This window comes from Sebastes fasciatus, chromosome 17 (assembly GCF_043250625.1).
Source record: "Sebastes fasciatus isolate fSebFas1 chromosome 17, fSebFas1.pri, whole genome shotgun sequence".
Classification (NCBI taxonomy): Eukaryota; Metazoa; Chordata; class Actinopteri; order Perciformes; family Sebastidae; genus Sebastes; species Sebastes fasciatus.
This window is the reverse complement of record NC_133811.1, coordinates 22,466,662-22,491,833: the sequence shown is the minus strand read 5'-3', so window position 1 is coordinate 22,491,833 and position 25,172 is coordinate 22,466,662. Positions and strand designations below refer to the sequence as shown.

The 25,172-nt window shown below is 39.7% G+C and overlaps 2 protein-coding genes across 3 annotated transcripts; both read left to right on the top strand.

Annotated features, from left to right (window-relative positions):
- Positions 1-10,596: 10,596 nt before the first annotated feature.
- Positions 10,597-14,932, top strand: LOC141755022 (ATPase inhibitor, mitochondrial-like). The gene is made up of 3 exons (XM_074614572.1): positions 10,597-10,792; positions 13,237-13,349; positions 14,634-14,932. The coding sequence occupies exons 1-3, from the start codon at positions 10,721-10,723 to the stop codon at positions 14,773-14,775; spliced, it is 327 nt and encodes a 108-aa protein (XP_074470673.1). The 5' UTR covers positions 10,597-10,720; the 3' UTR covers positions 14,776-14,932.
- A 686-nt stretch (positions 14,933-15,618) lies between these two features.
- LOC141755021 (heterogeneous nuclear ribonucleoprotein R) lies at positions 15,619-24,440 on the top strand. 2 transcript variants are annotated; one of them, XM_074614571.1, is made up of 15 exons: positions 15,619-15,786; positions 16,940-17,100; positions 17,475-17,593; positions 17,699-17,806; positions 17,923-18,036; positions 18,140-18,316; positions 18,547-18,682; positions 18,801-19,006; positions 19,088-19,237; positions 19,316-19,437; positions 19,528-20,066; positions 22,064-22,124; positions 23,054-23,122; positions 23,448-23,601; positions 23,863-24,440. In XM_074614571.1, the coding sequence occupies exons 2-12, from the start codon at positions 16,944-16,946 to the stop codon at positions 22,096-22,098; spliced, it is 1,863 nt and encodes a 620-aa protein (XP_074470672.1). In that variant the 5' UTR covers positions 15,619-15,786; positions 16,940-16,943; the 3' UTR covers positions 22,099-22,124; positions 23,054-23,122; positions 23,448-23,601; positions 23,863-24,440. The 2 variants fall into 2 exon arrangements, with proteins under 2 accessions (XP_074470672.1, XP_074470671.1); XM_074614570.1 differs by lacking the exons at positions 22,064-22,124; positions 23,054-23,122; positions 23,448-23,601; positions 23,863-24,440 and having other exon boundaries at positions 19,528-20,431.
- The last annotated feature ends 732 nt before the right edge of the window (positions 24,441-25,172 follow it).

The window sequence follows — 25,172 nt, the reverse complement described above, 5'->3', positions numbered from 1 at the left end:
TATTACAGTAAATATATTACATATAGGTCCTTTAAATCTCATACTGAGAGAGTGGCAAAGTGAGACAGAACTTGGAGAAAAGGATTTTGCGCCCATGCCACATTAAAGCCTCTGGCAAACATTTCGCTCTCTAAATATAGACGTGATTTGCAGGTACAAAAACAGCAATCTCTTTAAGATGATGAAAGTGCAATTGTCCTCTGTTCTATTTTCATGCTTTGCAGGGAGGCAAGTCATTACAGAGAAAAAACGGACCTGTGAAGTTGAGTAATGAGAAAACAAACAAATTTGACAGGGGCCAGAATATGATTGTGACCTCTTTAAAAATAGGACGTGCTGTCAACAGTTTAAATTTAGTTTTGCCTGCTTTTGTCTGCAAGTGTTGCCACTCTGCCTTCTCTCTTTTCCACATAATCACCTCTCGTTCTTCATTTTAATTGAACCAGTGTGCTGTAGTTCCGCTGCAGGGCATAAGCAAAAAGAGATTTACATCCTCCCATTTGTTTAGCGCTGCTCATTTTGTGAGGTCAGCTGGAGAGCAGGCTGACTTGTGTGCAAATGGTGCTTTACTGTAGCCGCCATCTTTCACTGCATTTCATTTTTGTTGCCATGTCACACTGTACGCACCATTTTGTCTGTGGCGTCTGAATATATATATTTATATATTTTTGCGTTGTGGAACATGTCGTGCTAATTTATTTTCACACCGAAAGTCATCTGTGCAGTCTGCGCATTCTGCTCGTGATAATTCAGAACACTAAATTCTGGAGCCAATTTCGCACCATCTGAAATGTGACTCTGAAAATATACCATGTGAGTCACAGTGGTTCCTCATTATTTGTATTTCTTTTATGTCATGACCTGCAGAAAGTTGCAATCAGTGAGCAAGAAGACAGACTGAAAGATGGAAAGACCGGAACCAAAACAGACAGAATAGAAAACATGCAGAAAAAGAGCAACACTTGGAGTATTATGAGTATTATAGTATTGAAATGTGCATTTACATGTATAATCTATATTCACATATGCTTTTTTTAAAAAAGCATGAAAAGTGTGCAGCCTCAGGGCCGGCTTAAGGTTTAGGCCATATAAAAAAAATGCCGGTGGGTGCCCTACCTCATTTTCTACATTGAGATAACAAATGAAGAAAGAAAGAAAGAAAGAAAGAAAGAAAGAAACACACTTTTCACCCATGTAACTCTCGTTGTAGTGAATCTGACTAAACAAGAATTACCGCCTTGTGGTTGTATGCCTCCGCCAACCAGTCAAGTTGCAGCGTACATCCATGTCTGTCCAAAATGTCATCACTTTATCTTTATCTGTGTTAAATTGAGTTATGGCCAAAAAAATGTTTCGTGAGGTCACAGTGACCTTTGACCTCAAGTCTTCAGTTCACCCTTGAGTCCAAGTCCAAGTCCGTGCCAAATTTAAAGAAAATCCTCAAAGCGTTTCTGAGATATCGCGTTCACGAAAATAGGAGGCACCTGAAGTCACAGTGACCTTGACCTTTGACCTCTAAAATCTTATCAAATCATCCTCGAGTTGAAGTGGACGTTTTGTACCAAATCTGAAGAAATTCTGTTAAGGTGTTGCAGAGATATCGCGTTCACGAGAATGTGATGGACATGAGGTCACAGTGACCTTTGACCACCCTTTTAAGCCAACAATATCAGGAACTAATTGTTTATTTATATTATAATAAATACAGTTATTTATGAAAATAAAAATCTTAATTTAATAAAGAATTGAATTTTGACTAGGGCACCAAAAGGGCTAGAGCCGGCCCTGTACAGCCTTTCTTCATCATGACACACAACTTCCCTTTAGTTGTTGCAACTTTAGTGGTTGCAAATTACACACACTCACACACACACTGTATAGCCTACCCACATAAACACACATAGCCAGTTTGTATGCAGCTATAAAGACGCCTAGACTACTGCACGTTTAATATTATCTATAAGGATGCAGCCTCTCGCTCCTCATCAGCCGTTAACAAATCCAATCCAATCAAAATCATAATAATTAGTATATGGAGATGCAGTGTCTCTCGCCCTGCGTGTGCTTGTGTGTGTGTGAAAAACAGAGTCCCAATGCTAATAACATCCTAAAGCTGTCGATGACAAACCACCCCCCACCATCCAACACACATACACACAGCTCCTGCTTTCTCATCTCAACCCCCCACCCCTCCCGACGTGAAATCCAGTATCAATTAGCACCTTGCTGGCAGTAACAGCGAGGTCCTGGCTGTCTCTTAATTGAAGACCGTTGCTATAGAAACAGCAGATGCTAATCCTCTAGACAGGGCGAAGAAGAGCAGGTCTTTAAACTCCCTTAGAGAAGTGGAAGAACAGAAAGAGGAGACGCCATATCTTTCCACAGGCAGTAATGTGTTCTTAATGATTGTCAGCAGTACATGAAATTATTATAATTATCAAGTGTAGAGCAGCGGCGAGGTTGAATTCTGAATTGCTTTCATCTCCTGTAGTTAATATTTTTATTAAACTGGAGGAAATGAAATAGAAGGAAAAGGAGAAGGTTTGATTAACTTCTCTGTCGTTTTTGTGTTAATGACAATTTGGAATTTTATAGGTGCTATTTTAATGTATTTTAATTATCAAATATTCTTCTGCAACTACTAAACATCATTCTTGGATTTTAATTGTTGTTTTTTTTAATCGGAAGAAAAGTCATGATTATTATGATACAAACCCGAGCATTACTGAATATAAGAAACCGTGCATCTTATTCTTGTTATTGTCTCTCTGCAGGAGAAAAAAGAAAAGGCTGAAGGGAACAGTTTTGCTGTCTATGCATGAATCCATTAATGCTGCTGCTATCTGCATGCTGGCACCTAAAATATGTATGACATTGTGAGGTGACATTTTATCTGAGATGCTGGACAGAAGCAGTGATTAGAGAGACACTTCATGGATTAAATCTCTGGAACCAGTCAATGTCTTTTAACTAGTATCGCTGCAACCTGTCAACACTGCAGTACCACCTGCTCACTCACTTTAACATCAGCTTCAGGACTGTATACATTAGGTTATTTGCATGCAGGTGTGGAAGTATCACAAACCAATGCACAATTTCAGCAATAACACTTGGAAACAGCAGCAGTTTCTCATCACAAGGTCCACTACGCAGCTGTTTTGGAGCTTTCAATCACATCACACAGTCCTCATCAGCAGATTGAGCATTGTAATGGAATTGTGAACAATCTTTTTCTTAACGGTGCTCTATACGATATCCAGAGCATTAATATAGCAGCAAACAACTATTTGCTATGTTGAGATGTAATGTAATGTCTACCTGAGCAGAGAATGAAGTCACTCTTCCTCTGTGTGTGATGTAACCCAAGCTTCTCCGCCCTTTGTTTACATAGCCGGGCCGGCCACGCCTGTCTTTTAGTGCATGTTCGTGCATGTGAGCGTGCCCCACTGGCTAGCTCACAGCCGCCACTCTGCACTGCGCTCATTCGGTGGTCACAGCTGATAAAGCCGTTGCGGAAGCATAGCACCTATCCTCTGGTTCCCCCCCAGGTTAACACTGTTAGCTCTGTCCGCACTATTGACTTTGTTTGTACTGTTAGCGCTGTTAGCACCTTTAGTGCTCCCAAAGCTCCCAATCTCGCATTTAGTACCTTTAAAGGACCAGTGTGTAACATTTTGGGGGATCTAATGGCAGAAATGTAAACGGGAGAAGCTTCAGTTGGTTGCAATCTGCAACCTCACCCCTAGCTGTTGCCAGATCCTACACACTGCACCTTTAACTTTTGCAATGACTTTTTCCTTTTTTAAGCTTACCATGTTCAGTTTTTGTTGCGACAGTGAGGTTTTGATTGAAATCCATATACATTTTTATGGTGTTGCTGTATTGAATTCCCTTATATTATCTTATAATCCTATACAGATTTTAAATTCACATTATTAATATTGAAAATATGAGTTTAAAATTGATAATATTAATATTTACACCCCAAAAAAAAGATTCAGATTTAACCTGCCTTAACAAAAACTGATTACGTTGTGTTCACTTGAAGGTGCTGTGTCGTGCTGTGCTTGTTACAAAACTGTGCATGCTTCAACTCCTTGCTGGAGAACAAAACTTGAGCTCTGAAGATTAGATCCATTGTTTTCAGCTGTGGCACAGCATGTCCTTCAGCTCAAATGATACTCTTGTCTTCCAGAGCATAACAGATCCGAAAGCAAGACTCTGAGATTGCTTAAACCGCTGGATTGTCTGTTTCTCTTTGAAAGTCAATACATATTCAAAGCAATCACGGACCTCTCAGGAAATCAGCGCAGGGAGCAGGAATGGTAAGGAGGACTGTAGGGGTTGATATTATATGGTCACTCACTAATCTGAAATAAGCACTTACACATATTTAACACTTGGTCTCTCTATCACACACACATTCTCCTATTGTTGCACTTTCCCTCCTGATGACAAGAAGTCAAAGGATTACAGCTGTGTCTGTGCGTCATAGCTAAATGCCAGCAGTCTCTTGAGTGGTTTTCTGCAGGGCATTACCACTTGTCTTACATTCAGACCATATGCTAACCCCAGGGGTGGGGAAGGCTAATGACCAGCTTTGCTACTGATGGAATGCAGAAGGCGTTAATATTGAATTGTATGGGACATTTTGTACGATACAATCAGCTGGAACAAAGAGGCTCAATGTGGTCACAAGTGAGTGAGGCAATAGTAAGGCTGCAAGAGCAGCATGCTGTTAATTGCAGTTAATCCACACAATAATTGAATTGTATCCCGTTTGTAATCCCTTAAAGAGGACCTATTATGCTTTTCCCCTTTCCTTTAGTGTGTTATGTAGTTTTTTTGTGCATGTAAAAGGTCTGCAAATTTACAAAACCCACAGTCCACACCAAAGAGAGTTACTCTCCCCCACAGAAACACTGCTCCTGAACTGCCTGAAACGCCTCGCTTGAAGTCCTGCCTTTTCTTCCGTAATGTGGTGATGTCACCAAGTAACACATTTGCATTATATCTGCCTGGTGGTTAGTTTGGCATGTCCTCAAACAAAGCTAGTTAGAGTGGAGCTGGAGCAGAGTCAGAAGAGTTTGGTTTGGTTGACCAATCAGAACAAAGTAGGCCAGCCAGCTGACCTATCAGAGCAGGCTGGGCTTTCTCAGGGCGTCAAATACCAAGGCTTTGTCACGGCCATCTGCGTTCGATACAAGAGCGAAAAGACACCACGCGTGCCAGAGGGGAGATAGATGGGTCCAACAAACCGAAAAAGATATGCACCTGCAAATAAGTATAATTGGTCCTCTTTAACTTTTCATCTAACACCATCATCAGGTCAACATTTTAATTTGCCAAATGCTTTGACATCCCCATCCAGTGTTGCCAGATCAGATTGACAGTTTCCAGCCCAATCACAAATTAAAACCCGCCCAGATCAATAAAACCGAGCCCAAACCATAATCTTGCCAGAAATCTGTGTAAAACCATAAAACCATTACATATGCAATAGAAAATAAGCATTCATAGGCTACAGCTTGATACACCCAAATTAAATTTCATCTACCAGCCCAACACTATTTTTCCCCACCAATCTAATCAAAGGTAGCCCAATCTGGCAACACTGTCTCCATCATGCTAACACGCCAAATTAAGACGGTGAACAAGGTAAACATTATACCCGCAAAACATAAGCATGTTAGCATCGTCATTGCAAGCATGTTAGCATACTGACATTATCATTTAGCTCAGAAGTTGACCTACATCTCAACAGAGCTGCCAGCATGGCTGTAGATTATTGTTCGTATACATCTGTGTCTCACTATTCCAAACAATTATTTGATCGTACAAAGTGACCAATTATCAATGTAAAAGAGTCAAAGCTCTTAATGCAGCTATTAGTGAATGCTACAACAGCCCTTTGAGAGAGCAGTCTGAGTCTGCGCTGCCATGTTGGGGGTAAAAAGTGATGTAGCCACATTTACTGTTTCAAAAGAGCTGATTGGCTGTTTTTGGACGCACTCTTCACATTGTAATCGTTTGCTAAATGAGTCGTTTCCCCTTTAATTACTGCCAAGCTGCCTGTTAATCAGGTAAATAGCCTAATGTCTGCCACTGTTCCTTGGCCAAAAGACCTTGTGTGTACCGAACACAAATAATCTGGACCCCTTTATCAAACCTGATGGTCACCATGGCAACAGTGGCAACATCCAGGCTGCTCATGAGGGCTATTAGGAGCAAGGAGTTTCAGCACCAGCAGATTTTGAGAATTAGATGAGCTGAATGAAGAAAACCATAAGGTCTAAATACTTTTAAAATACCAATCAGGGTTTATGCTGACAAAATATCATAGCGTACAGTTTCCTGCATTGCAATTCAAATGCAATTGAATTTCCATTTATTCCATGTTTCGAAAATGTGCTCCACACGCTTCTAGGAAATTAATGTATTTGTCATTTCAGTACCTAAAGTGACTCCATGCCAACACAGTGCTATTACCTCCGCAATATGTGTTGAAATCCTGAACAAAAGGTTCAGTCACATCCCCAGGGGTATATCAGCATGCTTTTTCCCAGAGGTATGAATGGATCTCAGATGAGAACACTATTTCATGCAATTATTGATAGTGCGTTGGTAGAAGGAGGCAGATTATAAGCATTACGCATGACATCCAAACATGTGGATTTATAAAAGACTGCACCCAAAAGTCTCTTAAACGGAAGCCATGCAAGTATAATGTGTGTTCGCACTAAATGTCATACGGAATAACAATGCAAAATTGCTGAAAGGAAAATATGACAGAATTATAATGAATGTCATTTGCAAGCAGGGGTTATGGAAACGAGTTGTTCGTGCAGGAACATTGTACCACATCTTGTTGTCTGCATGACCTTACTTTGTCTTTGCTCAGGTTAGTGCTGTTGCCAGGATACTATTTCCTATGGCAACACATGGCTGCTCTGTATCCAGCGGACCGGAAGTCCATACATGGCCATAGAGGAACATGCACGAACGCGCACGGCCGCACACAAAAAACATCTCTCAAAGTTCAGTTTGCCTCAGTGCGTTAGCTGATATTTTCTCCTTAACACCGCAAAATGACTTCCGGTTCTATTCATCCATGATTAATTGTAGCCTCAGAGGTAATTTTACATTAAAAGGTATTCATATGCAAGTAATCAATCAGGGATGCTCCACTAATTACTCTTAATATCTTTAATGATGTATCAGACATTTCTCCAAGTTATTTGGTTTTTGGTTGTGCAGCAAAATCAGCTATATATATTAATTGTTCTATGTAAAATTAAATTCCCATCCTCATTTGAAGCAAAATGAATGCAGCACTTGCTGTCGTCCATTACAAGAGAAGAAGGAATTGTTATACATGAATGCTATAAGAAGCTTACTCCATATTCACTGCAAGACCTTCTGTGTGAGAGTATACTGCCACCATTTGTTGCAAGGGTGCTACTACCTCTGTTGTGCAGTTTCCTTTATACTGATGTGGAAAAGTACATAAAGTAATGTCCAAAATGTATCTTTAAGTGCTCAATTCTAAACTGGAAAGCAAGTTAACTTCCTTTGCGTCAGAGAAAAACTGTGCAAATGTTTCCTCATTTAACCTGTTCTTACTCTTGTTGCACAACCTCCAAAGTTGTGTACAAGCTTTTATACCTTCCTTGTCTTTATTCCCTACTTCCATATTTATAAACCAAGGATGTAGAATGGCAGAACACAGCGGGCCCAACAAGTGTGCTTCTCTTTTCACAGGAGCTTCCGGATCATCATGGTCATTGCTGAACTTAAACAGCTCGAGAGGATGCAGCACGTCATCGCAGCAGCGCCACTCCTACCGTTGCTCGTTGACCATCAACTCAGGCGATGCAAAGGGTCAGGGGCGGCGAGCTCTTACGACATTGTGCCGGGCCGTGCATCGTCTGGCAGGGAGGACTCTTTAACAGTGGGACTCCATTATGACTCATCTGTACTAGACACTCACCACCTCTCTTTACTGTGCAAAGCCTCCCTTTGTGCTGCTGAGTGTGTCTCATCCAGCACTTCAGAGATGAGCACTGGGTCTCATCCTTTTGAGTAATAGGCCCACAACAACAAGGATGTCAGATTGCCGTACAGTTCTATAGACGAAATATGACCATGATTGACAATTAATTAAAAAAGACCTTTTCTGCTTTATAGGAGTGATCAATAGATAAACACAAAGAAGGGGAAATCTGTGTATGTTGTATTGTTGCAAAATGTGAGTATTCTTCTGTATTGTGCCATCAGACAGGTTCACAATCAGTGAAAGATTATGGGAATGTGTTTGGTTTCCCATGGTTTGCATAACACCCCATTAATCTGTCATGGACTTGAGACCTGCTTTGAGGATCTGTTTATGCTGCTAGGTTCTTAAACATGAATCACTGGTTGAAAAGGTGGATGGATGAACAATTCTCTGCTTTACATGGAGCTTCTTCAGTTCAATACAAGTGCTGTGGGAGACATAGCAACACGAAAAGTTTGATGAACTATTGCATAAAAATTGAGTAATTTTATGGGTGCATGATTTCCTAATAATTTTCTAGGAGTTTCCTGGAAAGATATATGCAATTTGACAATACTCAATTTAACATATGAATTACTTATAATTAAAGCTGCAGTGGGTAGAATTGGAGCAAATATGATTAAAAAAAAGTTATGTTTTATTTTTTAGTACATGAAACAGGTAAAAAAAAATCTCGTGCCTCTGTGTCCTCCGATTTTACAGACCGGAGGAAAACAACCAATCAGAGCCGAGCTCGAGCCTTGCTATCTCTGAGCAGCTGTCAATCACTCGAAAACTCCGATCAAACGGTCAAACTGATCAGCGCTGATCAAATATGAATCAATATTCTGGTACGTTAATGCCTATATTTCTCGCCTCAAATGTTTTCAGAAACATCTTGTAGTACACTGTTTAGCTGTAAAATTAGAAAGTTTGTGACCTGGCAGGCCATGTTGAGATCAGTTGAGGAAATACCAAGCACAGCCCACCAGCCAATAGAAACACTCAATAGCAACGCTCTCTCTCTGAAATGACCTGTGATTGGCCAAACTCTCCCGTCAGGCTAGATTTAGTTAAGCCTGAAAACAGAGCCATGAGGAGGTGCAGAAGTCTAGTTTTCTCTCAGAACACTCGAATTGCAATATGCTGAAAGGTTATTATGTAATTTTTGCCCAATTATGCCAAAAACATTCTACCTACTGAAGGTTAATTATTATATTAAATTTCTGCCAATATATCCCTCTAAATGCTACACACTGTTCCTTTAAGTAAAAGTAGCTATACCACAAGGGGAAAAAAAATATTATTTACAAGTGAAAGTCATAAAATATATAATTATTAGCAGCAGCACATTGTATTTAATGTATCAAAAGTAAAAGTATTATGCAAAAAATAACTCCATTAATTTATTATATTTCTATTAGAAGAATTTTTATCTCATTACCATCCAAGCAGCATCTGAATGTTGTCAAGGTAGAGTTCTTTTAAACAACTGTATATACTGCCAATAAGTAACTAAAGCTGTCAGATAAGTATAGTGGAGTAAAAAGTACAATATGTCCCTCTGTTTGAGCAGAAGTGTGAAGTAAGTAAAAGGTGGAGTTTCTCGAGAAAGATTGATGATAGGCTGAACTCAACACCCAAACAAATTTTTTAAAGCCTGAAAACAGAGCCATGAGGAGCTGCAGAAGTCTAGTTTTCTCTCAGAACACTTGAATTACAATATGCTGAAAGATTATTATGGAATTTATGCCCCCCCCCAAAAAAAGAAATAGCAGGTCAGTAGAACATGTAAAAATGGGATTTTATTCTATGGGCAAGCAATTGAAAATAGGCCTATAAGAAGAATTAATTTTCCAATAATAAATTAGTACTTTGGGGGGGAAATCCTGTAATAACAGAACAAAGTTAAAGGTCCCATATTGTAAAAAGTGAGATTTCATGTCTTTTATATTAAAAAGCAGGTTTAAGTGTTATATAAATACTGTCAAACTATCAAAACACTCAATATATGGAGGAATACACAGCAGCCCGTATTCAGAAATTGTGCTTTTGAAACAAGCCGTTAGGATTTCTGTCTATTTGTGATGTCACAAATATACAATATTTAGACACTTACACGTTTTTAACGTAAACATTCTAAATGTATCGCAGTTTGTTTCCTGTTGCAGTGTATGTAAACAGGTATATTCAGGCAGACAGTATGAGGAAAATAAAGTATTTTTTTTAACATTACAGCATTTAAACATGTTCTATTAGAAACACAAAATACAAGTATGAACCTGAAAATGATCACAATTTGGCCCCTTTATTTTCCAAATAAACTTGTATCTAATCTGTATGAGTGTGAGGTTATTTGCACATGGTTAATACATTAGGAATAACTAGTTGGCAGTTATTTATGCGTTGACACATGCTGCTGCATGAGTAAAGCTGCAAATCACACGTGTAATTATATATAACATAGCTCCTGCAGTTCTCCCCCCTCGCCGCTTGGTGGCAGCAACACGCATACTCTACATACTAGTAGAGGTTCTTGTCTCCACATTACCACGCCCATATGTAGACGTTTACCTCAAATTTCCGCACTTTGAGCCGGCACCCTGGGACCGGCAGGATCCATCAAAGTCTGCTCTCTGCTCTCTGCCCTGTTGCAGCTGCACTCAGTAATAACAGAGAGCAATAATGGCTGCATTTCTCGTTAGACTAAACCTCAGGAGATGCCTCGCCTCGCAGATCAGAATGGCATCTGATCAGGTAACGTTTAAAAACATGTGGTGGACTTTATGTCATGTCAGCAGTTAGCTTGCTTATATCAGCATATAGTAGGCTGGTTTGCATAGTAGGAGGAAGTTATGCAAGGGTTATTGATGTCTTTTCAGTGTGTGTGTGTACGTCAAGACTGCAGCATGTTGCTTATGAGACGTTAGACTTGTTGCTAATCATGCATTATGAACTAAAGAGCTTCTGTTTACTGGTAATGGTACTCAAGTAAAGTAACTTTATGATGGAGTCTGCTGTTCGAATCCAATACAATGTATCTCCTCACTATTCGAATCCAATACAATGTATTCCTCACTATTCGAATCCAATACAATGTATCTCCTCACTATTCGAATCCAATACAATGTATTCCTCACTATTCGAATCCAATACAATGTATTCCTCACTATTCGAATCCAATACAATGTATCTCCTCACTATTCGAATCCAATACAATGTATCTCCTCACTGTCTGCTAACGTTCTGTCTGTGTGTGTGTGCTGTGTTCATGCAGTCCTGTCTCTGTACACTGGGAACAGAACAACATGTCTCAGACTGAGAGCCACACACAACACAACCAGCAGCTGTGACAGCCAGGGGAAAGTAAGGCCATGGATGTATAGAATAGAGGAGCACTGGCTGAAGGGGAGGGGTGTATTTATTTGGGTGTTGTTGAGTTCAGCCTATCATCAATCTTTCTCCAGAAACTCCACCTTTTACTTACCTCAACTGAGGGACATATTGTACTTAAATACTCCACTATAATTATCTGACAGCTTTAGTTACTTATTGGCAGTTGTTTAAATGAGCTCTATCTTGACAACATTCAGATGCTGCTTAGATACAGAGGTAATGAATCAGGGGAAAAACATTCTTCTAATAGAAATATAATAAATGAATGGAGTTATTTTGCATAATACTTTTACTTTTGATACATTAAATACAATGTGCTGCTGCTAATAATTATGTATTTTATGACTTTCACTTGTAAATAACGGAGGCAGCTGTCAATCACTCACAAACTACTATCAAACCATCAAACTAGGGAGCGCAGCTCAAATATGAATCAATATTCTGTTACTGTAATGCCTATTTCTCACCTCAAATGTTGTCAGAAACATCTTGTAGTGTACTGTTTAGCTGTCAAATGAGAAAGTTTGCTCCGGCTGGTGGGTGGTGCTTGGTATTTTCTCAACTGATCTCAACATGGCTGCTGGGTCACAAACTTTCTCATTTTACAGCTAAACAGTACACTACTGTCAGAATATAGTGACAGTTTTATAAAAATAACTTTTTTTAATAATATTTGCTCCAATTCTACCCACTGCTGCTTTAATAAGTATGTTATATTTTGTGTATAATCACCTGAAAATAAGAATCGTTGTGTTTTTGTTTCTTTAGAATGAGGATTATTACGTTTATATCTACATAGGGAGCGAGTCCTCTTCACGGAGCCGGCCGACATGTTTCTTCAGTAGCCCAGAATGGACAAACCAAACACTATGTCTAGATAGCTCCATTTGTGTTTTCACGTTGTCGCGTCGGCCACCATAGTTTTCCTATACGCTTGGCACACGAAAGAAATTTCCGTTGTTTGCAGTTTGCAACCTGACCGCTTTTTCTACATGCTTTTACATATTGTCCTTTCTTTCTGTATCTATTTTCTTGTATTTATTTCTTATCCTTTGTTTTTTTCCTTTTAAATGGCACTCAGAGCAGAAAGGAAGAATTTCATTTCACAGGGAAACTTGTTTTATCTGTGCACATGACAATGAACACTTTGACTTTGAGATACTGCCAAATCCTAGACACTGTTCCTTTAAGTAAAATATCTGAGTACTTCCTCCACAACTTGTTGCATTGTGCATACAACTGGGACATTCTACTTTGTCATAACATTTCGCCTTGAACTTTGACCCTCTTACCTTTATCCGCTGTGCAGGGGATTGTGGGTCATAATAGGATATGGATTGCATACTATTTTTCCACAGGAATCTAAATTTAGGAACACTGTGTGTTGTTCTTGATTCATGGATATATTTCCTTAACAGATAAAGAAGTTTAAGACGGACATCAAATTGTTCTATTGTTAGTAAGAGCAGATAGAAACCATACCCTGTATTCAGAGAAATTAAACAGTTTACTGAAGCAACTAACAAAGAGACATCTGTACAAACATTTTTTGGTGTACCAGCAATAAATAAATGGGTGCATTGTTTGTATTTTTAGTTTGCACAATAAGCAAATGGGAGAAATACCTTTTATATTTACCAATTTGTTACATAGGTATGGTAATTGAACTTCATTTATTTAACGCCTTTCCACCTTACCGGACAAAGCGCTTTACAATTTGCCTCTCATTCACACTCTTTCATACTCTGATGGTGGCGGACGGTGACTTATATGTGAATTGTGACAATTCCCTCTGCTTATTCCAGCTTGGCGAGTTGGGCAAGGGAGCAGGCAAAGGTGGAGGTGGAGGAGGCTCTGTGAGGGCGGCAGGGGGTGCATTTGGAAAGCGAGAAGTGGCAGAAGAGGAGCGGTACTTCAGGTGAGATAAGATAATCCTTTATTAGTCCCACAGCAGGGCGGCTCTGTTTGACAGTTGATTAGCACTGTCGCCTCACAGCAAAACGGTGACAAACTTGGCTTGGGGCCCTTCTGTGTGGAGTTTGTATGTTAGCAAACCCGTTTCTCCGGGTTGTCCAGCTTCCTCCCACAGTCATGCAGGTTAGGTTAGTTAGGTTAGATAAGGTATTCCTTTTTTTAGCCCCACAGTAGGGAAATTTGCAGTGTACAGCAGCAAAGGGGATGGTGTGAATGTGAGGGTGAATGGTTGTCTGTCTCTATGTGTCAGCCCTGCGATAGTCTGGCGACCTCTCCTGTCCTGTCTATCCACTGTGGAAATTTGCAGTGTTACAGGCAGCAAAGGGGACAGTGCAAACAGCAAGAGGCATCTTAAATAAGTCAACAATAAAGATATAATAATAAGTAAATATATATATATATATATATATTAGGGCTGTCAATCGATTAAAATAGGTAATCGCGATTAATCACATATTTTTTATCATTTCAAAATGTACCTTAAAGGGAGATTTGTCAAGTATTTAATACTCTTATCAACATAGGAGTGCTTGCTTTATGCAAATATATGTATATATTTATTATTGGAAATCAATTAACAACATAAAACAATAACAAATATTGTTCAGAAACCCTCACAGGTACTGCATTTAGCATAACAAATATGCTCAACTCATAACATGGTAAACTGCAGACTAACAGGCAACAACAGCTGTCAGTGTGTCAGTGTTGTGACTTGACTATTACTTGCCCCAAAACTGCATGTGATTATCATAAAGTGGGCATGTCTGTAAAGGGGAGACTCGTGGGTACCCATAGAACCCATTTTCATTCACATATCTTGAGGTCAGAGGTCAAGGGACCCCTTTGAAAATGGCCAAGACAGTTTGTCCTCGCCAAAATTTAGCACAAGTTTGGAGCGTTATTTAACCCCCTCTTCCCGACAAGTTAGTATGACATAGTTGGTACCAGTGGATTCCTCCTTTCTAGTTTAATATGATACCAGTATCATCACTCTAGCTTTAAAACTGAGCCCGCTACAATCTCTGAAAGATTGATTACGTTAAAGAAATTAGTTAAAACCCTAAGCGGGGACCCTACTAGCGACCGTATGACAGCTGGATACTGTTAGTTAGGACAGTCAGCAAGCTACATTTTCACACAGATACAACGGGCCTCGATGGCTTCTTTGCATGGGGCCCCCCAGAGATTTGAACCCAGTTTCTCTTCTCTTTTTTTTCACCTGCAGGCAGAAGGAGAAGGCGCAGATGGAGGCGCTGAGGAAGCATCACGCAGAGGAGATTGAACACACCAAAAAGGAGATTGAGCGCCTACAAAAAGAGATCGACCGCCACAAGGGCAAAATCAGAAAGCTGAAACACGATGACTAAAAGCTGGGAAGCCTGTTATATTATATTTCTCCATCGGACCATCTGATTGCCAAGTCAATCGTTATCCAATATTGATTGATTTACCTGCTGGTCAATGCAAAGGGCCTGTATAAGACACTGACATCATAAATGGCAATAAAATAATAATAGTTCTCAATTTTTCATATTTCATGAAAGCTTTTGAACATGACTCTTTGTATACCTCTTGTTTATCATCAAAGTGGACTATGCTTAAGTGTTTTTTTTAGTTTTTTTTAAATGAGGCTGGTCCTGTATGTAGTCTGTACAGTAGGATGAATTTCATTGGACTAGAGTCCTGTCAATCAAACATCAACCTCCGTGATTGGTTAGTTGATGAGGAAGCGCTCCTTTTTAGTCACCGCGCTCCCCGCTTCGGCTGAATGTAGCCCACTTCGTTGGGGATACCTATCTCCTCTAGCTTTTGTTAGTATGAAAATCAAAGCTATTTTCCTACTATGTGTAAAGTAAGAGTGTATCTCATAACTTTTGGAAAATATTATGCTTGGGAAGCCGATTAGATTGTGATGTGTAGTGCATTTGCATCAGCTAAGTGCACAGAAGTCAGACTGAAGCGGTGCACGGTTGAGTTGAATGCGGGGATTCAAGTCAACGCGTTCTTTTAATACATCCATGGTCAACGCAAGCAGCTGTGGAAATATGGTTTTGAAGCATCTACAAGAAACAGGACTGATAATGCGGATATAAGTAAGTATTATGTAACACTACAGTTTGCGTTAATGCTGCAATTCTTCACGAAAGGAAGAGGGAATCAAAAACGAGCGCACCTCTCTTTTTTGACCAGATCTCGCGATATTTGCTGAGCGGTTGCGTTGTTCGGGCGAGCCGACGACGAGACTAGCTGTCTGGAAATTTTGTCTCGTGGTTTAGACTAAAACGTATTATTCATATTTAGACATTTTTTTGTACGTGCGACTAATTAATCGTTCCACATTGTTACACACGTCACTTTTAGTGTCCTGAAGTAGACTGGTAAGTTTAGCTAACTATCTGTTTGCACCTCGTACGGAGCGTGTTTGTGTATTTGTGTGCGAGAGCTGCTTTCTGCACGGCGAGGCCTTAGCATTAGCTCGTTAGCTCAGCACGCTAACCAGTATTATTGTTAGGTAAAGATGAAAATGTTGATGCATTTTACTCTGATTTTGTTTAATGCATTTTGTTGTAATAAATTGCGTTCCTCCAGTAAGACCTTGTGTGTGTAAATGTGATAATAAAACGTGTCCAGCTCGGTAGCTAGCAGGCTGCATGTGAAGGGGGCGGGACGGTGGTTTCTCTTTTAAGTCCCCGTGTTGTGTTACTGTGCAATAACCTGCACGTTTTCACCTCTTTCAATTATCTAACAGTGTTTTTTAACAAATGCAATTCCTAGTAGACTGTTGTTAAGGTTTTTAGCAATGCATTGTGTCCCTATTTCAAATGAAAGTAATGTGCCAGTGTGACAGTGCAAACAAGAGGCATCTTAAATAAATAAACAATAAAGATATAATAATAAGTACAATAAAACAAATATATGTATGTATGTTTATATTTATATATATATATAATATTTTTATCATTTCAAAATGTACCTTAAAGGGAGATTTGTCAAGTATTTAATAGTCTTATTAACATGCGAGTGCTTGCTTTATTCAAATATATGTATATATTTATTATTGGAAGTCGATAATAAATATGTTAAGGTTTTTAGAAATGCCTTGTGTCCTTATTTCAAATGAAAGTAATGTACCAGTGGGACAGTGCCAACAACAAGAGGCATCTTAAATAAATACACAATAAAGATATAAGTAAAATATATATATATATTTATCATTTCAAAATGTACCTTAAAGGGAGATTTGTCAAGTATTTAATATTCTTATCAACATGCGAGTGCTTGCTTTATGCAAATATATGTATATATTTATTATTTGAAATCAATTAACAACACAAAACAATGACAAGAATCTTCTCCAGTACCAAATGATGTATGAGATATTTAAACCACATCCTAAAGGTTGGAGGATACTTCTCCTTCCATTTAAGAAGTATAAGTCGTCTAGCTAAGAGAGAGATGCAGAAGAAGAATTCATTCTTAAGTTGCTGATTACATTTTTTTTTCTTGTTTGCTATATTTATTATATTACAGGACAATGGCTGCTGCAGAGGTGAACGGTAGCTCTGCCCCAGTTAAGGAGGAAGAAGAGCCCATGGATGTGTCAACAACACACACAGAGAACTACCAGACGCTCATTGATGCTGGACTGCCCCAGAAGGTGGCAGAAAGTCTGGATAACATCTTCCAGACAGGTGGGTGATGGTTGTTTTGACTCAAAGAGCTATGGACTTGTATTTACAAAGCGCTTTTCTAGTCTTCCGACCACTCAAAGCTCTTTACACTACATGTCAGCATTCATACACTGATGTCAGAGGCTGCTAAGGTTCCAACTTTGCCCATCAGGATCTAATTTAAATACTCATTCACACACCAATGGCTATGCCTTCGGGAGCAATTTGGGGTTAAGTCTCTTGCTCCAAGTGACTCGGAGCAGCCGGGAATCGAACCGCCGACCTTCCGATTGGTGGACGACCTGCTCTACCCTCTAAGCCACAGCCGCTCTAGCAATGAAATGTCATATTAACAAGCTACAGTACCTGACAGTGAACATGCTTTGTATTTGTAGGCTTGGTGGAGTATGTTGACCTAGATGAAAGGGCCATTGATGCACTGCGCGAGTTCAATGAGGAGGGAGCGCTTACTGTGCTGCAGCAATTCAAAGAGAGCGACCTGTCCCATGTACAGGTAACCAGTCCACATGGATGTATTACATCTCTTTTCTCTTTGAGATGATTTTTTTTGTTAATGCAGACTATAAATAATAATATCGTGTTTTCTTTTTTAATGTAGAATAAAAGTGCTTTCCTTTGTGGAGTCATGAAGACTTACAGACAGAGAGAAAAACAAGGAAGTAAAGTACAAGAGTCCACCAAGGGCCCAGATGAGGCGAAAATAAAGGTAAACAAAGTTGTTTGACCGAGCTTTGTTGTAGAGAAGGTCAGAATTAATGTCATATAAACATGCCTCTGTGGCCATGCAGCTCAGTTAATGTTTTGTTTTTTGTGTGTTTTTAGGCTCTGTTGGAGAGGACGGGATACACGCTGGATGTCACCACAGGGCAGAGAAAATACGGAGGTCCCCCACCTGATGATGTGTTCAAAGGAACACAACCAGGGATTGGCACTGAGGTAGATAAATGATTAAATCGGGGGTCTGCGCTGCAGTATCATGCAGAACATGCTGTATATTAGGCTTTACAAATCCTCGTCCACCTGTTTCTCTCTTCATCAGGTGTTTGTCGGAAAAATCCCAAGGGATTTGTATGAAGATGAGCTGGTGCCGCTCTTTGAGTCTGCTGGTTCCATCTGGGACCTCAGGCTAATGATGGACCCTCTTTCTGGTCAGAACAGGGGTTACGCATTCATCACATACTGCAATAAGGATGATGCACAAAAGGCTGTCAAACTTGTGAGTAGAATGGCACGACGATAGAAGAAACCTATCAAACCATATAACAACTGAGTTAGTTTTTATAGGAATATTCTATACACTTTGAAAATAGTCAGATTTGATCTCTGGAGTATTACTTGAAAGACATGATAAATAATTCAAGCTTCAAATTGCTTATTGCTTTACGTTGGTGACGTTCATTTACAATGAGTTCCACAACGTTTTTGGCCTTTCCGTCTTATTTTCAGTGTGATAACCATGAAATCCGCCCTGGCAAGTACTTGGGAGTGTGTATATCTGTTGCAAACAATCGCCTGTTTGTCGGATCAATTCCAAAGAACAAGACGAGGGAAAGTATATTGGAAGACTTTGGCAAAGTTACAGGTCAGTTTCCAAAGCACAGAGGTGGACTTGTGTCAGAAACTCATTAAAACAAATCCTCAGTCATGAAGGATGATAGACAAGACAACTGTTTTGGAGATGTTATTGTTTTATCTCACAGAGGGTCTCCAAGAGGTGATATTGTACCACCAGCCAGATGACAAGAAGAAGAACCGTGGCTTCTGTTTCCTGGAGTACGAGGATCACAAGTCCGCAGCACAGGCTCGCCGCCGCCTGATGAGTGGCAAGGTCAAGGTGTGGGGGAACCCCGTCACTGTGGAGTGGGCCGACCCTGTTGCTGAGCCAGACCCGGAGGTCATGGCCAAGGTCGGTCCCATGTCTTTCTTTAAAACATAAATACGCACTGTTCCACAGAGTAACAAACCCACTTGTTTTTTGTCTTCACAGGTCAAGGTGCTGTTTGTAAGGAAGCTGGCCACAGCAGTGACCGAAGAGCTCCTTGAAAAGACTTTCTCTCAGTTCGGAAAGCTGGAGCGAGTGAAGAAATTGAAAGATTACGCTTTTGTCCATTTTGAAGAAAGAGATGCTGCCGTGAAGGTGGGTTTTTCATTCTTTCAATAAGATGTTTTGCATGTCTGTTGACTCTGTTACAGTAATGAATTGTTGTTTGGTTAGGCAATGGATGAGATGAACGGGAAGGAGTTAGGAGGAGAGGAAATTGAGATTGTGCTGGCAAAGCCCCCAGACAAGAAGAGGAAAGAGCGCCAAGCAGCTCGGCAGACCACCAGGAATTCAGGGTGAGGGCCAGAGACATGTGACTCGTCGACTGCTCGACTTATTCCCTCATAAGGAGTTTATTAAATGTAACTCTATCCATCCCTCTGCAGGTATGACGACTACTACTATTACCCACCTCCACGCATGCCGCCACCAGGCCGAGGCAGGGGTCGTGGTGGCCGAGGGGGCTATGCCTATCCACCAGATTACTATGGATATGATGACTACTATGATGACTACTACGGCTACGACTATCATGACTACCGTGGTGGCTATGAAGACCCATACTACGGCTACGACGATGTGTACAGCATGAGGGGCCGTGGCACTCGTCCCAGCAGGGGGGGGCCTCCTCCACCCAGAGCTCGTGGAGCGCCCCCTGCACGAGGCCGGGGGGGCTACGCCCAAAGAGGGCCGCCCCTTGGTGGACCAAGGGGTGGCCGAGGCGGGCGGGGTGCCCCTTTCCAGCCGCAGAGGGGCCGCGGTCCTCGCGGGGCCAGGGGCAATCGTGGTGGCAACGTCGGCGGAAAGAGGAAGGCAGACGTGTTTAACCAGCCTGACTCCAAGCGCCGCCAGACCAACAACCAACAGAACTGGGGGTCCCAGCCCATCGCCCAGCAGCCCCTGCAGCAAGGGGCCGACTATTCCGGTAACTATGGTTACAGTAATGACACCATGGAGTTTTCACAGGATTCTTATGGGCAGCAGTGGAAGTAGATGCACCCAAAGGTATTTGGCAAGGTGACAACAAAAAAAAGAGAAAAACAATAAAAATAAAAAAAAAACAGGAGATTGGCCACAATTTTTTGATTGACTTTTTATTCTTCACCCCTCATGAAAAAAAAAAAATCTGTATATATCTCAGAAAAAAATGGACAGACCCCAGAATTGGCTCGAGATGATTGGCTGGAAAGCCTTTTGGCTGAAGAAGTTTGAACGTAACCGTTGTGGTGAATCATTTCTTACTCCTACGGTTACATTGGGACATGTCTTTAAAAAAAACAAACCACAAAACACTTTTATTGTTACGTTTTGTTGCTGATTCTTTTAAAGCCAACAATGAACATTTACAAAAAAAGAAAAGTGGACATTCATTCTCAAAAGTCTGAGAGGACATTAAATAATGATATTGCCTTGCAGGAAGTTTTTGTCCATGCCCCTTTCCTCCTTCCCCTTCTTGTACTCCCTTTATTTGTGGTTTCTCATAGTTGCTTAGGGACTTGCTTGTAAATAAATGCATATGGTTAGTGCTTCATACTTCATTTTTTGCAATGGTGGAGAAAAGAATCCACAGGAAGGAAGAAATCAAAGTTTTGTAATGTTCAGTGTATGCCTAGCATTTCTAGAGATAGACAAATTGTGTTTTTTTTAAACTGATACCATAACTTCCTATGTTTTCTTTGGACTTGCCCAATAGAATTTGGTTTGGCTTACCTTAAGAGCCATAGCAGTTTGTTCTGATGTTATTTGTATTTATAACTTTTACGTTTGTTCCGTTTCAATAAAACTAAGCTGAGCATCAGTCAAATGTCAGATACTCAAATTCAGTGTTGTCATTCAGTATTTAATTTGACTTTTTATCTCAATTCTCATTTGGATGAAGATCTTCTTTTCCAAGTCAAATTTTTTGCCTCAAAGGATAATTACGAAAGACTGAGATTGCGCAAGAGAATTTGGATGATAACAGGATTTTAACCCTTTATTTTTCAGTGCATGTTACATCCGACTACAGTCATTTCCTGCACTCAGAATTAATATTGTGATTACCACAGCAATGCCAACTACTATTGAAGGACCAAACTGCAATTTTGACTTCTTTCAATTACTCAAGATTGTACCCATCTTCCAAAATTTGTGTGCACAGGTAAACACAGATACACACAGGTACAGCGTATGCTTTAGTAAAGTTCTGAGTACTTCATATAGGTAATTTATCTTTGTGAAAATTGAGGATGCTGAACAAGCTTTTACTAAAATTTTGTTAAAATAGTAGTCTGTTTACTTCACACTTTTACCTCTTCACAGCCAGCCAGAGAAACATGTTTTGGATGCAGCCAAGGAAACACATTTTTGTGCAGAAGCATAGAAATGTGCAGATATGTGATGATTTTGTAAGGGGATGTAGTATAGTAGAAGTAATTTAGTTGAAGAAAACATGCAGGTGTAAATTTCCTGTGCCTTTACAACTTCAAGGTTTGTTTTTTTTACACCATAAATGGTTATGTTAAATGTTTATTAGGGCAGGTTAACATTTACTGAAGCATATACTGTGTATACCTGTTCACACAAACTTTACAGACAAGGACAGTCTTGGATAATGGTGAAATGTCACTTGCACTGGTATGGTCTTGATACTGACACCCTTTGACCTTGAATGGATTTGTACTTGTATGCCGAGTTGTCTCCAATTCCATTTTTATTTCCAAAATCTGCACATCATCCCAACCATCTGTGCTCTCCTTTTTGAAGACACCAAGGATCTGACCATCCAAAGGGTTAAAATTCTAAAATGGGCCCTCTGCCATAGCAAGCGTCCACCTGTCACAATTTGTTTACCATAGAAAAGTGTTTTTTTTTTGTCTTTTGGTACCATGCTATCATTGTATTTTGTTTCATGTGTCTGTCCTCTTATTCCAACCTGCCTAGGTGGAGAAGCATTGAGAGCGGCACCACTAGAATGAGGAACTCACCTGAACGGTACTCGAGGGTGAGCTAGCCTTGCACAGAGTACTGTCTCCTCTCCTGTAGCTAATTGTAATCACTGGAAACACTAGCCGTAATTATACTTTGTTCTTTTTATTGTTTCCTTACTAATCTACTGTACTACGAATCAAGTTTTTTTTTTTATTCAGTGGGAGTTTAATTTTTTTTCTCCAGGCTATGAAGAACACAAGTCACTAAAGTTGACTGAAGAATCATTGGAAATATTAAAATTAATTGGGTGCATATTTCCTTCACAGATATTGAACATATTTTCCCCCTTAAGCCAAATGAAAAGACAAATTAACAGCCAAATGGCTGTTTCTTTAGACTGGGTTGAACTGCCAGAAGGCAGACATTCAAGGATTTGCTACACGCTATAAACCCCGAAACCCTGCAAACACCTGTTGCCTGTCTTGGCTCACTGCACCAAAACCACCTCAGCTGTCTGCACACATTCTGTGAATGGAGGGAGGTGGTGGGCGTGGGCATTTCCCCTCCTACGCCGCTAGAGGTAGCAGTTCAACATCAGCACGACTAGTGATCCTTTGTTCCTTTATCCGACGCTGCATTTATTGGCCATTTCCTGAGCTGGAAAGATGTTGATTAATGCATAGATATTAATTAGAGGAGCTGTTGTTCAAATTTATTCAAATAGTAGTGGGGATACTGAAGGAAATACTCATAAAATTGGCTGATGTAGGAACAATGGCTGTGCCCCAAAACAGCTGTATTTCCCCCCAAATGCCACCAGATGGCAGTAGATGGGCTACACTATTTATATTGCACAGGTAAGACTGACATAGGGAGCACACTTTTACTTCAGAAAGCTAATTGTATCACACATTTTACATTTTAGTGCCATCAAATGCTGGAGTTTCCTTTCCAGTTTCTCATATCAGAACTGTGTCTTTATATGTTGCCTCTTGTCACCAGGCAGTAAAGCAGCTGCCCCCATCCATGTGAATGTCCATGTGAGTTCACACAAATGGAAGGGACTGATTGGTAAGATTGTTCATTATCTCTTCTAATGCTCAGAAAGTGTCAATGTGCTTCTAATTTTAAATTTTGTTATAATTTCGAGCGTAATGTTTGATGTCCTAGCTGTCTCTTTATGACCTCTTTACTTCCCTGAGCCAATACGTTTTGTAAGTTGGTTTTCAGAATATTCAGAAATCTGGCATATACTTATAGATACATTGCATCATATTAAACACAATACAGTCTGTCTCTCTGGTCATGTTGTTGGTCTCGATGGTCATGTTGATGCTTAGAAACTGATTGACTCAGATTTATTAACATGCCCTCGTCTGTGTGGCCCTTTTTCTAGCTCCGAGTCATGAGACGGTTCTCCACAAGCTGCGAGCCAGACTCGTCACGAGGTTTCACATCCCTCAGAGTGATCTACTTACTGGACTGCACACTTGTTGTCCAGTACTCATGGGAACACGAGCTGGCTCGTCCCGGCTCAGCAGAAGTCAGAGGTGAGAAATAATCGTGGATTAGTGCAGCTACTCTTGTATTAAAGAAGGTTTGGGCTTGTATTTGTATTGCTTGAACCAACTTCGTAGTCTTAAATAATGTAAATGTCACATTAAAATTTGTGTTTGCAACAAAAGTTGTAACAACCATAACTGAGATTCATGAGGTGTGAAGAGTAGTGCATTTACAATACTACCTGTGTATTACATTAATCTTGATAAATGCCTATATGCTAATGGTTAATGTCTTTTCACTTACTGCAGAAACATAGGACGATACAGTTGATGGACATGTCTTTATCCAGAGCTCCATCCAGCCGACTGCTGCTTCTTTATCCAGCTTGAATAAGTATTAATGTAAAGGGAAATGATCTGTTGCTCTTGATTGTTCAATACAATTTATTACCCAAGTAAATGTGTTTGTGTATGCATATTTATTTTTTTATTTTATATTCACTTTGGACCTAGTGATATTTAAGTTCTAAACTGCACAACTTTTACTTGGGTCCTCATAATGGAAGTCATCAAGTCTTCTGTAAATTTTGTGCAGCAACATCATGGAGTTCATTATGAGGTTCAGTAGTGGATCCTACAAATGATTAACATGTTTCTTATTGTAAACAGTCAAACAGCTTGAAATGGAGGGTGGGCATGTAAACCTAGTGGATGGACCACTGTAACTGTGATTTACTTGTTCACTGTGCTTGTCCTTTCCCGCACACTTGTGATGAGAGGTGGATACAAGTGGTTTAAGACAAGTCACGAAGTGCAGGAGCAGGGATTGCAAGTTTAAAAATTCTGATTGAATTTTGTAGTTAAATAAAAAACAAATTTTTAAGGAATATGTCTTAAAATGATTTCTGAGCAGCTTTGTTGTTCTTCTGGGTGATCTCTAAATGAAATATGTAGACACAATAACATAAAATAATAATGTTGGGATGTATTCGTTAAACCGCAAATTAATCTGCTCTGTAAAGTTTAATTTGACAACATAAGTGCAGTCTTATTGTGTATAATAACACACTTATTATCCTGCATCTTTCTCCCATGAAACGAAAGTATCATGAGCCATGCTCGCGTCTAACCGGAAGTTTCTGACTTTTCAAAATAAGGCATGCTATTTTTTTTTAATATTATTTATTGAGAACAAATAAATAAAAAGGCATACGTCTTCTTACGAATTACGTTTCATGTTATCCGTACTGATATATTAAGTAATTTGTATTTATTTTATTTTATTTGTATTTATTTTTTACAGCAAATTATAAGTCTTTTTTATGAATTCCAGTTTAATCGATGGTTAAATATTATTGACGTAAATGTATTCATAAAGATTTTGTTATATAAAGAGCACGAGTGCAGTCTTATATTATCATTTTTCTCCCATGAAACGAAAATAACATGAGCCATGCTCACGTCTAAGCAGAAGTTCCTGCCTTTTCAAAATAAGGCATGCTATTTTTAATAATAAAAAATAGCATGCCTTAAAAGAATAAATAAATAGGCATATGTCTCATTTTCTTCTCAATTGATTAAATATTATTGACGTAAATGTATTCATAAAGATTTACAGC